General features: G+C 53.1%; 1 protein-coding gene across 2 annotated transcripts in view; it reads right to left on the bottom strand.

Moving 5' to 3' along the window:
* Positions 1–508: 508 nt before the first annotated feature.
* Positions 509–20,092, bottom strand: part of UCK2 (uridine-cytidine kinase 2) — an 80,172-nt gene continuing 60,588 nt past the window's right edge. For both annotated transcript variants that reach the window (XM_049106912.1, XM_025420923.3), the window contains exons 2-7: positions 19,766–19,925; positions 18,841–18,937; positions 13,785–13,927; positions 7,775–7,872; positions 5,234–5,282; positions 509–4,428 (exon numbers count right to left, since the gene is read on the bottom strand). In XM_049106912.1, the coding sequence (XP_048962869.1) occupies positions 4,289–4,428; positions 5,234–5,282; positions 7,775–7,872; positions 13,785–13,927; positions 18,841–18,937; positions 19,766–19,925 (687 nt within the window). In that variant the 3' untranslated portion in view covers positions 509–4,288. The remainder of the gene's footprint in view (positions 4,429–5,233; positions 5,283–7,774; positions 7,873–13,784; positions 13,928–18,840; positions 18,938–19,765; positions 19,926–20,092) is intronic.

Consider the following 20,092-nt stretch of genomic DNA (forward strand, 5'->3'; position numbering starts at 1 on the left):
CAAATAAATAAAATCTTTAAAACAGGGAGATGAATGTCTGCATCGATTGCTATATATTCAGGGCAATCACACACACATGCACATGTGAGTTCTCCTGAAGTCGTAATGTAAACTTCCTCCACCCACTCCCATCAAGTTTTCTTCATTTAGAAGGTTGCTGGGGGTTTCAGTGTGGGAGGTGAGGGAAGGAGTGGTGAATGGCTCAGGGCAGGCAGTGACGGAGGAGCTGGCAATAGCTGCATGATGCAGGGCTGGAACATTCCAGAGATCCAAAGCTTCCCAGAAACCTTGGCCCTGGCTTTCGGGGACAGAGACAGGGACAGAAGAGAAATGCACAGGGGCACGTCTCACCAGCATTCCAGGCTGAGGTCTGGGGTCCAGCCCAGGGCTGCAAGGCTTAGGGATAGCAGGCTGCGTGCATGGTCACATCCACTGAGCTGCTGAGCCCTCACGCCCACTGGCCTCAGTCACTGCTCCTCCTGCCCAAACACCACAAAGGAGACAAGAATTGGCTCTTTTGTTGTTGTTCAGTCTTTATTTACAGCAAAGTACATAGTATGTGGTCATTTTTGTAGCTACTAACAGTAAAGGCAGGGTGGTAGAAAGAAAAGGAGAAGAGCAAGCATCTGAAAGAAAGAAAAAAAGCCTACATCTCTATTTAGCTACTCACCCTGTTCCTGAGGCAGGACCAGCTATGCCCTCACCACCTCTAAGAGCAGCAAGGAAGCTGAACTGGAACACCAGCCACCTGGCCTAGTAAGGAGGGCAGCACGGGGCCCCAAAAGATTAAAGGGGACTCTGAACTCCACACCGACCCCACTGCTCTCCCCAGCCTGTCCTCTGCCTTGTACTGCACACCAGGCCTGTTCCCCCCACCCCACCCCACCCTGAGGTAGGGTGAAGGACAGTTAGGGAAATCCAGGCAGTCCTTCCCAGAAGCACAGCCCTGCAATCCAGAACCTGCCCTAGCCTGCCTAACCCAGCATGGGTCCCTGGTGCTGGACTCACTGACTGGCAGGGGTGAGACTCCAGAACAGAAGAAAACGCTGCCCTTCCCTCTGCCAGCCTTTAGGTGTTAGCACACATCAAGGGTGCTGAACAAGGACAGCAAAGGTGATACACAAACTGACTGGGCTCCCATCCCTCTTGCTTCCCAACCGCTCTGAGGAGCCTCCAGCCTGACCTAGTGGCCTAACGAGAGACTGGCAATCTGCCCTGGGCACAGAGACAAGTGTTCGCTGCCGAGCCCAGGAGGAGGGCAGCAGCATCCACGTGACCACTGGGCAGCCAAGACCAGAGCAAGTTGTCGCCAGAACCTCTGGCTCTGGAGGATGAACTGGAGACCTTCCCTGGCGACCTCCCCTGTCCTGTTCTTCAGGGATCCCCTTGTCTAACCGCCTCGAGGGTCCATCCTATTCACTGCAAACCAATTTCACCTCCTCGGGTCCAAACACTTGTGGGCTCCTCATACAGACTCCAACAGTCTCTCTGCCCCTATCGGCCTCAGGCTGCCCAAGAAAAAGAAACCCGGGTCAGCACAAGTTCCATTAGCATGAAAGAGTTATGAGGGCAGGCCTTCCCAGGACACAAAGCTTGGATGCTTGTTCCCCAAAACACTTGGGTCTGTGGGTCATGCCTGGGCCGGGGGGTGGGGTGTGGGGGAGAAGCAAGCACCATTGGGCAGCTTTGAAGCCACAGGACTCCCATGCACACGTGGCCAACATTACCCCGTCCAGCTTGTCGGTACCTCCCCCCTGGACCACAGAGGGGACCCAGAGCACTCGGGTCATGGTTTCTGGCCTAGGGTCACGGTGTCTGGTCTAAGGAGCCTACCCCTGACTCTCCAGTGGAACCAGAGAACTAGTGACTCTCAAAATACCAAGCCCAGGATTTGTCATATAGAAAGCTCAAGTTCAGAGAGTTAGCTGAATGCTGGGGTGGCCACACGGGGGCAGAGCTGCTCATCCCTTCCTTGCTCCAGACAGTGTATCACAGAACCGAGGGAGTTGCCGGCGCTGCCCAGTAGGCACAGCCCGGTGCCCCAAGCCAAGCCACCAAGAATCATGGGTGATGGTTTTCCCCGGAGGCCAGGCAGCCCTCGAGCCATTTCCCAGCAAGAACTGGGCTACTCAGAGACACTGGAGGCTTGGTCCCAACACCACAGGTAGATGAGGAAGCAGCTAAGGACGTCAAGGCTCAGAGATGAGAAGACTCCATCTTCCAAGGCAGTGGGACAGACAGCCAAGGCACTAAATGGTTTGGCACCTGGGAGCTTCAAGTACAGTCGAATGAGCTACCCACCGAAAGGCCAAGGCTCCCCCAGACGGGGGTGGGCTGCCCCTGAGCACAGGGAGGCCCCAGCAAGGCCACAGGCCTTGGGTCCTCAGGATCCTAACCCAAGCCTGCCACCCACCCTTCATCTTAGAACCATACAGGGCACGACGACAAAGAGAATACTGGTTCTGAAACTTTCCAGAACGTATTCAACCCGGTGAGCTGACCGGCCTTAGATGGAGGCACCTCGGGAGCCTCCCCGTGCTCCGAGTGGGCAGCGGCTGCCACAGGGAGCTCCCCGCAGAGCCCGCAGCCGTCTCCTGAAAGTCTCGGGTGGGGGAGGCTCTGCGGGGGAGGGGATTTGACTGTTTGAAACAGCCAAACAGAGTGAGAGCTGAATGGAGTCCAGAAAAGGGGGACCAAAGGTGGAGGTCACTAGGTCAGAGGGACAGTTCGGTGTGACTCGAGAGTAGCAGTGTCAGGTTTTCCTGAAAGGCTCCAGTGGGCTAGGAAAGCAATGGAGGGAGAAGGTTCCCCAAAACGTTTCGGGTGCCGGCAGCCCCCGTGGGGCAGCTGCCAACCTGGCCTGGAGGGCACAGACATGGTCAACCAAGAAATGAAAGCCTCTGGCTCATCTGCAGTTAAAAGCGGAGGCTTGAGGACCCTAGCGTCATACCTGCGAGGGCTCGCCTGGTCCCACCTCCTCCCCCAAGGATCTGCAGGCATCTGTACCTCTCCCGGAGAGGGAGCCCTCAGGACAGGTGGGTGTCTCTAACCCCGTAACTATGGCCTATGTCAGCCCGCCGGGCCGCTGCTAGGGACCATCCGGCCACCAGTCCCTGCGTCTGGGCAAACAGAAACTCACACTCACTCCCCGCACGGGCAGGGCCCTCACCACCCTGTGAAGGGTGGTCGCCAGCCGTCCTTCTGCCAGCAGAAGTCCCCAGCCGAAGCCCAGAAGCCCAGACTTCAGAGGCCACCTGCGGAGCAAGGCCCAAGGACTCTGCTGGAGGACTTCCCTGGGAGGCAGGGGGAGCCAGTGTTTCCTCGGACACCACGGCAGGTCCCATTCTACTCTCTCCTTCCCCATCTTACTGGGAAACGAGCCCATCAGATAGATCCTTGTCGGGGAAGGAGGGAGAGGCAGCTCTGGCTTCTGGAGACGCTGAGAAGTGGACGGAGGGAGGGAGGGGCGGGAGCGACCCGGGCAGCCAGAGGTGGGGCAGCGGGCAAGGAGAAAACACAGAAGACTTGTTCTCCTCAGTGGGCCTCTTCCCTGAGTTTGATTTTTGAGCTGAGGTCTTGCCTAATTTCAACTCAAAAAAATTAAAACAATTAAAAAAGGAGAAGAAGAAGAAAAGCAGAGAAAAGAAAAGGAAAAAGGAAAGAGTATCTCTTGTCGACACACCATTAAGTTCCAGCTCCAAGAAGGTGGCATCTGGCAGGGGAGGGGCAACCAAGGCTCCCGACTCCACCGTCCTCCAGCTGCAGAGGCACTACAGCCGTGAGATGCGCCTCCCTTCCTCCGCTGCCCGCCTCCCCCCACACCCCTGCCTGAGCCTGAGCCCCATCCCACCCCACCCCCGGAACACGGCAGCAACGGCCTCTCGGTGAGACTCCAGCTCGAGTCCCAAACACTCAAATACAGGCCCTCCTGCACAATACTTACAGCAAACAGCTTTACAGTATTTGTACATTTACACAAAAATAGATCCTTTTATATATATATATGTATGTATTTATAACTGGTTACACGTTGGATTCATAATTAGGCATCACCAGTAGTAGTTGGCACAGTTTGTCATTTAAGCTCAGGGTCAAATTCGATTTCGTTTCGCCGCTCCAAAGCACAAAAAAAAAAAAAAAAAAAAGGAAAAACAAAGGCATGTCATCTCCATGGTGTTTTCTTAAATACAGCAAATGTCATAGGAAACCACATGTACGGATGAACAGAGCCTCTTGATCCCTCCTCCGGTCTCTTGAAGGTAGGGGCCAGGTCTGAAGGAGACAGGGGTCAATGCGGCCGGCTGCTGGACTCCGACGACTGCCTCTTGCGTGAAGGGATGTAGCCGTTGAGATAGCCATTGGTCTGCCGTTTGGAGAGCCCTCCGTTCAGGATGTCCTGAATGTGCTGCACAATGAGGTTGATGGCCACTGTGGGGCACAGAGCGGCCACGTTAGAGATGGTGCAGGGGGGGGACCAGCCTTCCACCAGGGGACCCATCAGCACCGCCCCCCCAAGTCCCAAGTAGACTGACCCCTGCAGAAGAAAGCTCTTTCCTCCAAGGAAAATGTGATATGGGGCTCTCTGTTCTCAGCATTAGAAATATAAAGTATACGGCCTGCTTGAGATTCTCTCTCTCTCTAAAATTAATATATTAACGAAATCTTTTTTAAAAAATTAAAAAAAGAAGACACCATGAAATATATTCATCGCTACGATGGACACCAAATGGTTTAGCCAAAAAAATTAACTGTTTAAGCGGAGGAATGTTGAAATTTATTAAAAGGAGAATGAGAAATCCAGAAGTACCCCTACTTCTCAGACCAGCCAAAACCTATAAATAGATAAATAAACGCAACCAGCTCCCTTTCAGAAGGGCTATCTTGATGGCAGGTCATTCTAAATCAAGATGAAAATGTACTTTTGCTAAAGGGTGGCCTTGGATGCAAGGCCTCGGGGGGTCATCGCTGGGAGTGACAGCCAAGGACAATCTCCAGCCCTATGCTTTCTGCTGGAGAAGCACGAGTTCCTGTTTGTCACTATGCACGTATGCATGGGGGCCTCTTCCCAAGGCCAAACGTGTAGGCAGAAATTCCTTTCTGGCCCCCAAGAGCAAACCAACAGTGGTTCAGCCACTGTCCATGGAGCCTACTTTGGTCACCACATCCTGCCCCAAGTATGACTGACATAGGGTAGAAGTCATGCCCCATGGGATGACCCCCCACCAGGACTCACCGAGGTTATCTACACCTCTCGGAATGATCACATCAGCGTATTTCTTGGTCTGTGGAGAAAGATAGTCACAAGGCATTAAAGAGGAGTTCCAGAGAAAGCGGCCCAAGTCCCTGTTGAGGGGTTATGAGGAGAGAGGTCAGCCTTCCTACCACTGACCCCAGAAAGCGGCAGCTTGAGGCTGCGAGCATAATATTTTTCACCCCCTTTATCTAAATTACAATAAATCAATCTCTTGATTTTTCATTATTAATGTTTTAATACTGTTCAAGCTCTGGCCTGCACAGAGAACGTGGTCTTTCAAACCCAACTCATAACTGCGCCCTCTCTACTAAGAAAAATGTGAATTAGAAAAACCCAAATTTAAAAGGGATGTGGTTCACCTCGGACTTCTACACACAGTCTGAAAGGTGACACCACTGATCCTAAAGCAAGGGTAAAGGGGATCCCTGGGTGGCTCAGTGGTTTAGCGCCTGCCTTTGGTATAGAGCGTGATCCTGGAGTCCTGGGATCGAGTCCCACAGTCGGGCTCCCTGCATGGAGCCTGCTTCTCCCTCTGCCTATGTCTCTGCCTCTCTCTCTCTCTCTCATGAATAAATAAAATCTTTTAAAAATAAATAAGTAAGTAAATAAGTAAATAAATAAATAAAGGGTAAACAAACCCAGAAAAGACGACCCCCACTGATGACCATTTTCATCAGCTCTGGGATCCCACTTTAAAACAAAAACAAGGGCAGCCCTGGTGGCTCAGTGGTTTAGCGCCGCCTACAGCTCAGGGCGTGATCCTGGAGACCCAGGATCGAGTCCCACGTCGGGCTCCCTGCATGGAGCCTGCTTCTCCCTCTGCCTGTGTCTCTGCCTCTCTCTCTCCTCTCTGTGTATTCTCATGAATAAATAAATAAAATCTTAAAAAAAAATAATAAAAATAAAAAAATAAAACAAAAACAAAAGCCACAATTAGATACATTCCCTTTTGCATTTTCTTATTTTACTGAGATTTTTGTGGACCAGTTTACAAATAACTGTGTTCTGGTATATGACCCACATTTAGAAGGAGACCAAATAAAAACTGTCTTCAGAACGTGGGCATCTTCTATACCAAAACCGTTCGAATGTAGCTGTGTCAGGCCCAAATCCAACCTGAACCAGGCAGACTGTTGATCGGATCCAAACTCCTGGCTTATGCAGGAGTGACCTGATCTTCCCCGAGCACAGAGGGGCTGGACTGTGGGGACAAGGAGAAAGCACCCAGAAAATATGCAGAATTCTAAGCTCCATGATAATTAAGTTAATCAGCAGAGAATTGGCAGTTAACGCTCATTTATGCCCAATCATAAGTTTACCTAAGTTCAAAAGAGCAGGAGAAGATAGATAGATGGAAGGATAGAATTTCCTGGCTCCTCAGCTATCCTCTGCCCTCTGCCCAGAAACCTAATCCTGTGACCCAGCGCTCTCCAGGGGAATGAGCAGGGCATCGGCGTGATTCAGGCTGACTCAGAAAGTCCACCTGTCCCCGATAGGAAACAAAAGTCTGGTCTGGTTTGACGCAAAACCTACTCACAGACTTGAAGGAACACACAGTTTGAGATCAAACTTTTCCAGGAGAAAGCAAGACGTTAATTACAATGAGAACCCGAGAAATCCCCATGCCTCGATGCCCTAGGATTCCAGTCCCCCAGAAGAGATCGCCCAAGCTCGGGCTAAGTCCCCATGTCTCCCTGCTTTCTCTCAGAGCTGAATTATAAATCGTTAGGGAGTCGACCTGGTGAAGACACACACAAGACACGGGTGCAGGCGTCTCTTGAGTTAAATGCTTCTTCTCAGACGACATCATCTCCTACTTCTTCCTCTACCAGTCCCCCCTCCCCCACTCCACACCCTGGTGCCCCTCAACATTCACCTGCCTATCCCCATGAAGCTCAGAGTTTTTCCTGTGCTGTGGGATGATTCGCTGAAAGCTAAAAACTCCCCATATCCCCAACCTTCCTTCCCTGAAGCCACCTCCCCAGAGAGTTCCTAGCTGCCACTGGAGGAAGGAGGAGTCTGTTGCCAGGGCAGAGGTATGGAAGCTTATTCCAGCATGGCGGGACGCTTCCCATATGGGAACTTACACAGGCCCCAAAGACAAGCTCAAAGGGAGGCTCCACGCGGTGGCGGAAGAGGTTCAGAAGCCCTCTGCATGCACAAATACTGCAACCATCACAGACCTTTGGAAGACCCAGATGGCCGAGCCTCTGCTTAGAGATGGCGCACGGTCACAGCTTGAGCCCACCAAGCAAGGGGCGCAGAGCTCGCTGGAGTCAGACAGCAGGCCCCCCGAGGGACCACTCTGCCAGAGATGATGGCCTACAGCTCCTAGAGAACACCCTGGGCAGCACACAAAGCCCCAAAGTCCGCCCTTCCGTGGGACTGGAGGTCAGAGGATCCCTCGGAGAGGAATGAAATCCAGGCTGGGGGGCTCCGTCAACTTATATACCTTTATTTGTACGGGTTAAGTTTTAAATTCTAAATTCAACAAAAAACAAAACCAAGGACACAACTCACTGGCAAGCAGAATTCCTCAAAGGCAGGCTTGACGAACGTAATGTACTGGGATAAAATCTGCTCAAGGTCCCTCCCTCTTTCGCTGATGTCCCTTAATACTATAAGAAAAGGAAAAACAAGAATCAAGAAAATGGTGCATGAGCCAACACGTGTCCGCCTTCCGTGAGGCAGACCCGGCTCACATGGACGCCACAATTACTCTGGATGGATGATTCACAAGCCGGATTCCTGAGAGACTTGACCAAGAGCAGGTCAGCAGCAGCTTCAAGAAAAACATGTTACATTTTTATGGCTATAGTCAAATTTGGCTCTGACCAAACGATCTCTGTCTGGCCCAAGCCAAGAGTCTCTCCTGGCTTCCAGCAGCATTTGACCCAAATAAAATGTCAGTGTGACACAACATAAAAAGCAGGACATTCCTGCAGAGCTTAGAACGGGAAATAGACGGGGCCCAGAGAGGCAGTGGGGCTCCCTGGCAAAGGCCCCCTGCTCACCTGGGTGCCGTCCCCTTGCACTTACTTACCTGTGTGCCGACCTACTGCCGACGTGCCACCTGATTGCGCCTGGCTCCCCCCCACATTTCAGCCCCTACGGGGTGGAGGGCAGGCAGAGGGTCCAGCTGTGGTCAGCCATTCCTGCTAACCCCAAGCACAGAGGATTGCGAGCAGAACACCACTTAGGTGAAAGATGACCACACCACGGTGTTGGAAACGGTGAGCTGGAGGTGTAGGGCCACCTGGATGGGTCCACGCTCACCATCTTCCACCTTCTTCCTCTGGGGCAGTGGTTCAGGGGCTTGCATCACCTTCATTATTTTAATAGAGCCTCTTGTCAAACAAAACAAAACATAAAAACAGAAAAGGGTCTGACCACCACTGAAGGGACTGGAGTCCTGGCTCGGCCACTCTACGCTAACTGCCCTGAGCCTCAATTTCTCCCCCAAACTGGGTAATGAGAGTTTGGGAGGAGATTCTCTCAGTCAAAACACCCCTCCCTACAGATGTTTTGTGAACCTTAGTACCACAGCCGCTCAATCTTCCACCTCCCACCCCAAAGGGGAACCCTGTCCATCAATAACCACTCAGGAAGGCCCCTGGGCTCCTCGAGACCATAGGTTCTGGCGTCAGTGTGGGAGGAAACTCACTGCAAACAAACCAGGGAATGCCTGTGGGTGAATTTCTGGAAAGCCGTGTCTCTAGGTGATTGTGTGCTTCACGTGCGCGTGCACCTGTGCAGGCAGGGGCAGGAAGGAGGGAGGTGCCTGTGATTAGGACTCGGGCTGGCAGGGACCTGGGAGCTCAGACGACTAGAAGACTGTCAGGAAGACCACATTCCAGAGGGTCAGGTGACAGTGCCATAGCAGTGACTCCTCTAGCAGCTCCTCAATCTACAGGGAGATTGCTCTGCTCTGATGAGCCCGGGTCATCAGAGGGTTGGCTGGTCGCTGATCAAGGGTCAGGACTTGCCTCGCAGCCCAGGCTAGCGGCGGTGCCTCCCCGAGCCAGGAGATGGTGTTCTCAGGCATTCTGAGGCGGGGCCCGGCAGCTGGGCCAGGGAGACGTGGCCAAGGAGGCCGAAGAGCCGCCACGTGGCTCAGCCCCACAGGCCTCCAGGGCCCTTGGCACGCCGGCCACCGAGCTCCCCTCAGCCAAAACACACAGCCAGTGTGGCCTCCAATTCTTCACGTCTCCAGATAAAGTACAAAGCAAAAAAAAAAGGAAGCCAGGGCAAAGGGTATCAGGACCAGGGAAAAAAACAAACACAGGCCTGCCCACACTTAGGCAGCCTTTCCTCAGAAGTCCTGCAGAGGCCTGATGTGCTTGTTTCACAGGACACGCTTTTCACACAAGTGCTGATGGCTCTGGCAGCACGGGAACCTTTGTCCAGCACGCACACACGGGCACACGGCCTCTCACGTAGCTCTGCTACTGCCCTGAGCCCAGGCCCGCGGCTCCCTGGTGACCCGCAGACCCGAGAGCTTCACGGGCCACGCCACTGCGGAGGGGAGAGTCACACAGAGTCGGCTCTGGGGGCCCACGGCGACCCCTGGGGCCACCACGGAGAGCACGGCAGGCAGAACGGAGCTGGATTTGAATCCTGACCCCTCCCTCTTACCTCTGTGACCTTAGACAGGTTATTCGACCTCTGCAAATCTCATTTTCCTTAACTGTAAAACAGAGACATGATACAGAGACTTCCTCATAAGGTCAGGAAAACAGGGAGACGTACAGAAAACCTCAGTACCGTGGCTGGTGCATCGTGTGCGTTCATCAACCTGAGCTCCTACCATGGGTTATGGTGTAACAGAATCTGGGAAGCTTCTAGGGAGCGATGGCTCCCTGACAGAGCAGACTCCTGGGAGGGCAGCATCGGTGTGCTCAGGTGGGCTCAGGTGGGCTCAGGTGAGCTCAGGTGGGCTCAGGGGGGCAGGTCAGACCCAGCTGAGAGCTGAGGGAGGGGAGGTCTTGCGGCGCTCCAACACGTGGGAAGACGCAGGGGAGAGGGAGAAACGGGACAGAGAGGAGCCACCCACAGTTTCTACCCCAGAAAAGGAAACAGGAAATGGGTGAGAATGCTGCCCAGATGCTGGGAATGTGCAAAAGCAAAAGGCATCACCCACCTCTGCTCCCCAAGAGCCTTCCACCAAGTCATCACGTTCAGCACCCTGAGACCCCTCCTGAGCTGGGTCGGGACAGCACAAGGCCAGACAGGTCACTGCTCCCCAGTCTCCCCAGTGCCCCGCTCCTCAGGCCGAGTCAGGAAACAGGGCCAAGCCAAGGACTGACTCAACAGGGTCTTGGCACAACCCAGGAACTCCAGGGACTCGAAACCCTGGTCATCACTCTGACTCGGCACATTTGCTCGGAAAGGAAAGGCCCGTTCCGAAGAGGGGGTAAAGGGCAGGAAACAACCCGTCTGCCCACCTTCCCGGCTTGGCTTCCACGGCCGCCCTTCCAAAGCCACCAGGGCTCCTCTGGTCAGCCAAAGCCAAGGACGAGATCTAGAAGGACCCGGACTAAATTACAATTCCTCCATGGCTCAGTCGATTGATTCACTTTGAAAACTAGTCAAGGAAACGTGTTGCCGTAGTGAACACAACAGACTGTCCCAAGGTCCACTGCAGCCCTGACGCTGTGGGAACAGGACACAGAACTAGAGCAGGGGAGAGGGCAGGGGTCAGCCCTCCGTGGCCCCCTCAATTCTTCCCGGCCCCCGAATTTGAGGGTGGGTTAGAGTACATAACACACACGGAGGGACGGTGAAAGCTGGAAGAAGCCAATACCCCCGCAGTACGAGGGGTTCCCAGGGGATGGAGGTCAGTCTTTCCAAGGCTGCATGGCCCCACACGGAGGAGTCCTGGGATCCTGACCCCAGGGGTCGCAGGGCCAGGAAGCAGGACATGCGGTGGGGGTAAAAGCGGGACCCCAACCAAGTCTGCAGGAACTTCTTCTGCCCAGCGGCTGCTCCTGACGAACCCACCCTCCCTTCCCACAAAGCACATGCCAGGCATGGTTTTTGTCCTACGTGGGCAGAGAATGAATTTGTAGAAACAGCATGTGGAGAGGCCCTGCCAAGTCCACCACGGAAGGGACTCGCCAGCAGGTGACACGAGAAGACAGAAGGTCTGCGAGGAAAAGCGGCAGCCTCCCCGGGAGCAGCGGGGATGCGGGGGTGATAGGACCGACCCGGAGAAACCCCACGGGTGCTGCCGTCACCTCATGTCCCTCTCCCCACCCCCGGTTTCACACAAGGATCCCGGGACAAGGGAGCAAGAGGGGGATCTTCTGTGTCATCGGCGCCACGATGATCTGTTTGAATCACAGGCCAAGAGAGTCTGATTTCCAAAGACCCTGAATCCTGTAGTTCTTGAGCCTGGTTCTCACCTCCTGCACCTCGGCTCGCGCGCCCTCCTCCCTCAAACATGACTGCACCGCGACGATGCCATCAGCCCCGCGTCCCAGCTCCTGAGGACGTGGTGACCCCCCAGAGCTTCTGACCAGTCCTGGAGGGAAACTCAGGAAAACAGAACGTCCACTATCTCAGGCAAAGCAGGCTTCTGATCCGACACGCGGACTGTTACCAACCAACGCCCCACCAGGCATTTTTCCTGCGTTTGCCCCTCATCCTCACGACCCAGGGATACAGGTCGGTACCGAATCAACCCGTGGGATTACCCCTATTTGTCAGGTACAAAGAGGTTACGACATAACCTGCCCGAGGTCACCATATCTCTACTAGATGGTGAAATCAGGATTTAGGTCCAGTACATGGGACTCCAGTCTTTTCACCTGGGTGTATCGTGCTGCCTCCCTGATTTGGCAGAGTAATGGGGACATTGAGCAGATCAACCAAGGCAGGACCTGGGTTTAGGAACTAAGGTGATAAACCAGGCCCTGGCGCAGATGCATGAGGGACGGGCAGGCTCAGGCCTTGACTATTAAAAAAGACCATGCAGCTCTTTCCTGGCCAAAGTCACGACCCTAAAAACAGGCCAGTCCCCTTCATATTACCCATTAAGAAACCCGAGCCTGGGACGTCACACGAGTCCCAAGAGCCACCACCAAAGTCCCAAAGCTAGCTGAAGGCTGTGGACTAGAATATGGGCCTGCCACTCTCCTGTCGTCCATCGCGGAGTTCTATCCCTCCCCGACCCCACCTAGGAGCAGAAGTTGTCACCACAACTCACTTCTCATCAAGTGCAGACGCTACTCCTGGGGAGGACAAAACTCAGGGACTCATTCCTCTATATTCTGCTGGTTCTGTTTGTGAGTTCTTGCAAAAAGAGGGCTTAAGTGGATAAACCACAAATTTGTTTCATGAGCCGAGAAAAGAAATCATCACAGGCTTTGAGGTCAGAAGGGCTGGAACTTAAAAAATCCTGCCCATGATTTGCTCTGTGACTAGGAGCCACCCTTGTCACTTCCTGGGTCTCGTTCCTCTTCTGTGCAATGGGGATGCGCGACGGGGACTCGAAGTCTTGCTCACTTGCCTCCACTTCCCTTTCTCTCTTCCTCGCCCATACCCTGCCGTGGCCCCCACGGGGGGTGGGGGGGGTGGGAGGTGGGGGCTGTCATGTTCTGACTCTGCTTGTACCATCATGTCCCTCCCCAGCCCTCCCCGCCCTGCCCAGCCCCACCTCCTGCAGCAGCCCTACCTGCAGTCTTCACTCCCATCTGCTCCATCAGAGTCATCTCCCCAAAAGAGACTCAAGGCCCTTTCACTTGCCCTGCTCAAAACCCCTCGGTAGCTCTCTCCCTGTCTACCAGGGACCAAATAGGAAGCCACAGCCCCTATGATCTGCCCCAAGCAATGTCTAGCATCTCTTTGGTCAGCCTTCTAGGAACTCCAGCCACCTGCTTCCCAGAACAAGCCCTGTGGGTCTGCATTTGCACCGTGATTTCTTGGGTTGTCTACGTCATCACCCTCGCACACCCCCATGAAGCCTCCTGATCCCCTCTAGTAGGAGCAAGTGCTCTGCTCAATGTCCTGCGGAGCTGAATTCATGGGCTCCACTCCCCAGCAAAGGGCAGTTCTGTGTCCTCAGGACACCAGGCAGAGACTCACTCAGGCACACCCTCAGTAAGGGCTGCATAGGAAGCGACCGACCGACCCTGCTCCGCAGCTGGCCGGACAGCATGACAAAACTTCCACTGAGCTTTCTGGAAAAGAAAGGGCTAGAGAAGTGAGCTGCTGGGACAGGCTGCCCCGTGCTGCAGGTACTAGGTATTCATTCCTGCCCCTGGATGGCCTACAGTTAGCTCCTGTCTTGATTACGAAAACCATGAGGAACTGGGCATTTAATCACACTTTTTTCCAGCGAAACCAAAACGTAAACTTCTTATTTCATCTCCGTGACCTCAAAAACCTTTCATCATCCAAAAAAAAAACCCACAGAGACTAATCCCTCCTCAGATGTCACCCAATGTTTGAACAGCAGGACATCCTGGGCTGAACTGACTCAGTTGGACTGGGCCACCCACCGGGGGCACCGGAGGCTCATAGGACGAACCTCTGCGGGAGAGCCGGGTGTCCGCATCTGTGTCCACGAAAAGCTTCATCTGGAACAGGTCTCGCACCTCCTGGGAGTAGAAGGCCAGGATCCCTTCAAAGAGCACCACATCCGCGGGGTAGACAGTGACTGTCTCCTCCTTCCTGCAAAGCACAGAGCAGATGATGGGCTGAACCAGGCAGGGCAAGCACAGGGAGGAGGACACAGCATCTGTCTCTGAGTCTGGGGTCCTTCCCCATACGCGTACAGCAGGACCAAAAGGGGGAGCTCACCCCCCAGCCCTGCTGAGCCCTCGGACCACCAACGAAGACCCGCCAAAGGGCCATCACCACTGGGGCAAAGGTCTCCTCTGACCAGTTCTTCTGAACTGTCTCCTGGGGACAGATAACATGCTGTTGAACGCACAATAGCAACAGACAGAAGCAGATGTGATTTCTTCTTTTCCCTGGAGGCGTCTCCAGGAATGCTCTCGTGCCGGAATTTAAGGAAGCTAAAGCTGAACTTTCACAAAACAGAAACTCACAGTTTTCTCCCAACAACCCCACCCCTCCCCCTGTGCGGAGGCAACTGGTAGGAGGCAGGAAGGGATGGGAGAGGAGGAGGCAGAAAAAGGAAGCTGCGGGAAAGAGGGGAGAGGAGAGGAAGCATCTACAGGGAAGGAAAGCCTCCGGAGCTCCGTCGGGTCTGGCTCTACCACAAGCAGCATTGTGGCCATGGGTCAGGGCTGTGGGGTGCTCCTCCCCCCCCCACCCTCCTCGATGAGGCAGGGGTACCCATTACCTCTCCATCTACCCCACAGGGTCGCGATCTGATTCTGTCCTAAGCATCACCTACTGCCTCTTGCTCAAAAGTCACTGAAAGGGAAGTAATAGTAACCGCTGCAAGGCTTACGTGGACATTTATGAATAAAACCCAAGAAAACAAATTTTTTTAAGGTTCTTTAAGACAATGGGTTTATCGGTGGAAACATAGGGAAGTCGGCGGCTGCCAAAACAAGAGGATGCGCTGAACTTCCCTCCCATAAACACTCTTTGATTCCTTATTAGCTCAGAGCCTTGGGTTCCTGTCTAAATTCTAAGGCAGGCGCTGCTGGAACGACTACCAAAGTGGCAGAATGTGGGGCAGAAAAGACAACAGAAGAGGACCAGGTGAATAAGAGTAGGAGACACTGTGCAACAGTGATGTTCTCTGGATGCACACAGAATCATCTAGGGAGCTTTTAAAAAACACCTATCGGGACGCCTGGGTGGCTCAGCGGCTTGGCGCCTGCCTTCGGCTCAGAGCATGATCCTGGAGTCCCGGGATCGAGTCCCACATCAGGCTCCCTGCATGGAGCCTGCTTCTCCCTCTGCCTGTGTCTCTGCCTCCCTCTCTCTGTCTCTCGTGAATAAATAAATAAAATCTTAAAAAATATAAAAATAAAATCACCTATGCCTGGGGGCACCTGGGGGGGCACAGTCGGTTAAGAGACCACTCTGGGTTTCAGCTCAGGTCGTGATCTCAAGGTCATGTGCCTGAGCCTCTGCACTCAGGGGGACATCTGCTTAAGATTCTCTCTCCCTCTCCCTCTGCCCCTGTGCATGCATGCACTCTCTCTCTCTCAAATAAGTAAATAAAATCTTAAATTACAAAAAAAAAAAAAATGTATGCCTAGGCCCTGTTCCCACGGGGCTCTGATTTTATGAGTCTAAGGCAGAGCCAGAGCACTGGTCTTTTTTATAAAACCGCCCCAGATGTGTCTAATGTACAAACCAGGGTTGAGGAGAGCCCGTATGGAGGAACATCGCCTACCAGAAAACAGGGTGCCCACCATGGCTCAGGATGAAGAACCTAACTGGGCAGAGTTCAGAAGGGAAATGGGCTAGAAAAGAGGCTCCGTGAGTGAGTAAAATTATGAGCCACTGTGGGCAACTGCCCTGCACCAAGGAGGGGACTGAAGAGTCTCTGCTGGGAAAAAGCAAATGTGTGTATGTTGGGGTGGGGAAGGGCGGGCTCCCGGGGCTCCGTCTGGAAAACACACTACCAGGGAGCACCGTGACCGTGCTAGGGGTACGTAGGCCCACGCCAGATCAAGCGCGGATCAGGACACCCAACAAATAAACACGAACAAGGAACAGATGGTTTTCCAATTCAACAAACATGTCTTGGTCCTAGGAAAGCCAGGGGAACGTAACTGTGCTGTTGTTGCAGCTCCAAGAGGTGGGAATCGATCCCTACCCAAGTGCACATGTACATTTAGAGAGGAGAACCCTTCAAAACAGCCCAGAGCTTTAAAAAAAAAAAATCTATTGGGCAACCGCCAGCCCAGAACGTACAAGGAGCCACACTTGGTGCAATGTTCCATTTACAAGTTCAGAGTCTGGCTGGGAAGTTCACAGGGTAACCTAATCCCAGCTTCTCATTTGGCTTTTGAGCAAGAGTGAAGCCAGAGAAGGGTATTTACAGCAAACGAGTGTCTTCTCTTTCTCGGTCCAGCATCGGTTTGTGGGTCACCACGGAAGGCCCGTGCCTGGGTTGGGAGCAGAGAACTCCGAACAGCTGAGTGCGGAACAAGTGGCCTGGAGAGCTGGGGGGACTGCTGTGGTCTAAGGTGGTCGGGAAAATGTCTCACAAAGACACAGGCCATGGGCCACCAAACAACAGGGTTATACAATATACGATTTGAAAGGGATCGGGAGGAAAAAGAGAAGTGAATCATGTCTGGATGGGGAATTCTGCTGGGGTTTCTTTTAAGACCTGAATCTGACAGAGGTCAGGATGCACTAGCTGCCCCTCCGCGCCTCCTGCATCTGGTCAGGTCCTGCCTCCTGCCAACCACCCCTACTTCCGCCGCCTGACCTCAGGCCCTTGTGAGTCTCTCACTTGGTACCACTCCAAGGGCTTTATAAATAGCATCGTGGATCCTCTCTTCCTGCCACCAAAAGATCTGCTCCCACGGAACAGCCATCTGTGACTCCCTATTGCCAGCGCGTTCATGCTCCGGCCCCGGCGTCCCCAGTCTTTCCCTTCTGAGGCCTGCCTGCCTGCTTCCTAGCCACTCTTCCCGCACCCTGATCCCCATCCTGCCACTCCTCACCACCTCCAGTTCCCCACTGAGCTCATCCCCCAAATCCTGCCCGACCCATTACCTTGCAAATCCCCTTCCCCAACAAATTCTTATGCTTTCCAATATATAGCTTAAATATCATCTCTCTACATATTAGAGAGGTGATAAATATTACCTTAAATATTGTCTCTCTACATCCCGCTCTAAATACTCCAAGCCTGTCCTCTCTCCTTTACACTCTTCCAAGGGCTCTGATTTAGTTGTCAGGCTGCATTTCGACTCTGTAGCAGTGCCCCGCCCTGGACCTGAGAGGTCCCTGGTCTCTTGTGGACTGGACATCACCACCACGCCCTCCTGAGGCTAGAAACTACAAATCCCAGAACCCTTTTCCCTCTGTGGTACTTTGCCAATGGGAAACGTCGAAGATGATACAAAACCCAGATAATTTTTAGGTCTTACTAGCCACACAAGGCCACTCTGCAGACACTGCACAAGCCCCCCCACCTTGCAGGCTGGGGCCCACAGTTGGCAGCTTTGTGGACTTGCCTCGGACCCTGGTTTCATCTCCAGTGCCCCAGGCTGCAGCCTCCCAGGTCTTAGCAATCCCAACCCCCCTCAACACTCTTATTAGCTCCAATTCCTGTACTAAACCCCTTTATTCCCGCACGGTCTGTGGTGCTTTGATACTGGAGGTGCATCTTGTTCTTTTGAGTTTTGGGCACAGTGGCATCTGGTCCAGGGTAGGACATGCTTCGGAAGATGCTAGTGAGGGGTGGGGGTGAGAAGCAAAGCAGCCTGGCCTTCCAGGACAATGTGTTCACTCTCTTCCTCCTCCAACCAATCTTTGCCACACCCTCCAGTCCTGGGAAAGGCACAGAACGTGTGAGGAAACCCGTGTCAAAGGCCAGCTGAGATATGTACTCAAAGAACACACGGGGCAATAAAGACAGGCTTTTAATGATGGAAACATTTGGTAGTTAAAGATGCATGAAATCTAATTTCCCATTTTAAAAAAGAGAAATAGGGATCCCTGGGTGGCTCAGTGGTGTGGCGCCTGCCTTCAGCCCAGGGCATGATCCTGGAGTCCTGGGATCGAGTCCCACATCAGGTTCCCTGCACGGAGCCTGCTTCTTCCTCTGCCTGTGTCTCTGCCCCCCCCCTCATGAATAAATAAATAAAATCTTTAAAAAAATTTAATTAATTAAAAATAAAAAAAGAGAAATCCACTCATGAGATTGAAAGGAATCATGAAAAGGAAGAATGAAAGCAGGTGGGAGAAACTTTTAAAACAGCACAGAGCTGAAAGCAACACATTCAGTGTAGGAGGAACTACACGTGCTTTCTCTGCCCTGTCAGAAGTTTAGAGACGACCTGGGAAGTCCTCAAAGGAGACAGAGTGAGCAAGGGGTCCTGGGAGACTCGAGGGAGCCTGGGGGCCTGGCCGGCTGGAGTGAAGTCCTGCAGGAGCCTCGCGTAAGCACTCAGAGGGAAGGAAGATGAGCCCTCCGGCCCTCTAGGCCTCATCAGGAGCAGGAACACAGATCGGCAGAAAGGACATGACGGAGAAACTCTCTTGAGAGTTTAGCGTCTGGTCTCTGGCAGCCTCAGGGCCCTCACACCTTGACACCTCTCTGCGAGGTCCAACCACGGGAGAAGAAAGAACAGTTTCCTTTGTTCTGTTTCCTGTGTCCTCTGCCCAGCCCCCTCACATCATATTCCAGGAGCAAGAGCTCAGGGATGTGAATCAGGACAAATAGTCCCCTCACCTGAGCCCAAATTCATGAACCTGTTCTTCCAGAGTCAGCAAAACGTGATGAGCAGACCATTCCAGGAGGTGCCGGATAAACTCCCCAACTGGTGCACAACACCTACGGCTGCACACGGCCACCCCTACTGCCAACAGGCCGCTATGGGCATGGGGCAGGAGAGGACACAGCCCCGAGGCCCCCAAAACGGGAACAATCTGGGAGCGGCAACCAGCAGCGGCCCAGCCCCCAACAGCTCACTTACCGGGAATGGGAGACAAAGTCATACACAGGAATCTGCACTGTTTTCCCTTCAGTGATTTCTTTGAGGGTTTTGAAGATGAGTTCATTGTCAAAGGCATCTGAAGGAAATCAAACTGTTAAAATGGCTCTTGATTTTAAAATGCTTTCTCCTGTAATCATACACATCTATTTCACCCAGAAGAGCACATTCACCCCCACCAAAAAAAAAGCCAGATGTCTACCCTAAGCAGAAGGCAAACTTCCTGGATCTCAAAATAGAATCGTAATCGAATGCGGTCTGAGAAACTCATTTTTTTTCTACCTATCTCACCCTTGGCCTCAGACATCTATCTCTCCTCCATGTATAGCTGCTGTCTTGGGAACTGGCCTACGATAACCTGGAAATCATTCGCACGACTAGGGGATGTGCGTACACAAGTTTTGATTCCAGGCACCAAGTTTTAATTCCAACAGTTGCAAGAACCAAGACCAGTTAAAGGGTGATGTGCGGATCTGGGACCGTCAGAGCATTACTCAGGCAGACATCCTGGACTGTCCATGGTCCTTTCTGCCAGTGGGCTGAGTTTCACACCCTGCCACGTGCAGACACATGTGGGATGGGGGGCGGGGGGAGGGGAGCAGGGGCTGCTTCAGATCACAGGAAGCAGAAGAACCAGCCGTGTTTGTGCTAGCCCGTGTCTGGCCAATCTCAAGGAACAGGCTCACGTGGAGTCACCCCTGTTCAGAGGCAGATGCAATCCATATTCAATAAGCCACACATTGAGTGATGTGTTCCAAAATTCCTTCTTTAGGCCCCACCATAAGCCTGAAGGTATTTATTAATCTTCCATTTTTATTGATAGAAAAGAGATTCCGAGGAGTCAAAGAGCTCCCTCGATCAACCAGCACACACACGCACACACACACACCCTCAAGTCCTGACTCACCCGGGTGATCAAAATTGAACTGGCCCTTCAGGGCTTTGGCCTTCTGCTCCGAAGTGAGGACACGATAGAAGCTATCCTGGCTCAGGATGACCACCTGCTTCTGGCGACAGTCCACCTCATTCTGTCCCAGGAGCTGCACAATCTTAGCGCAAACAGAAGACTGTGGAAAAGAAGAGAAGGCCAAGGATTAGAGGGAGAGTCACCAACTGATGCACACGCCCTATGCAAAGAGCTTCGGGAAGGAAGACTCCAAAGGCTACCATCTTGTCTGAGGGATCAGAAGGCTAAAGGAGAAAGACAGCCTGCTGAGAGGCAAGTGGGGGGTGC

This window comes from Canis lupus, chromosome 38 (genome assembly GCF_003254725.2).
Source record: "Canis lupus dingo isolate Sandy chromosome 38, ASM325472v2, whole genome shotgun sequence".
NCBI lineage: Eukaryota > Metazoa > Chordata > Mammalia > Carnivora > Canidae > Canis > Canis lupus.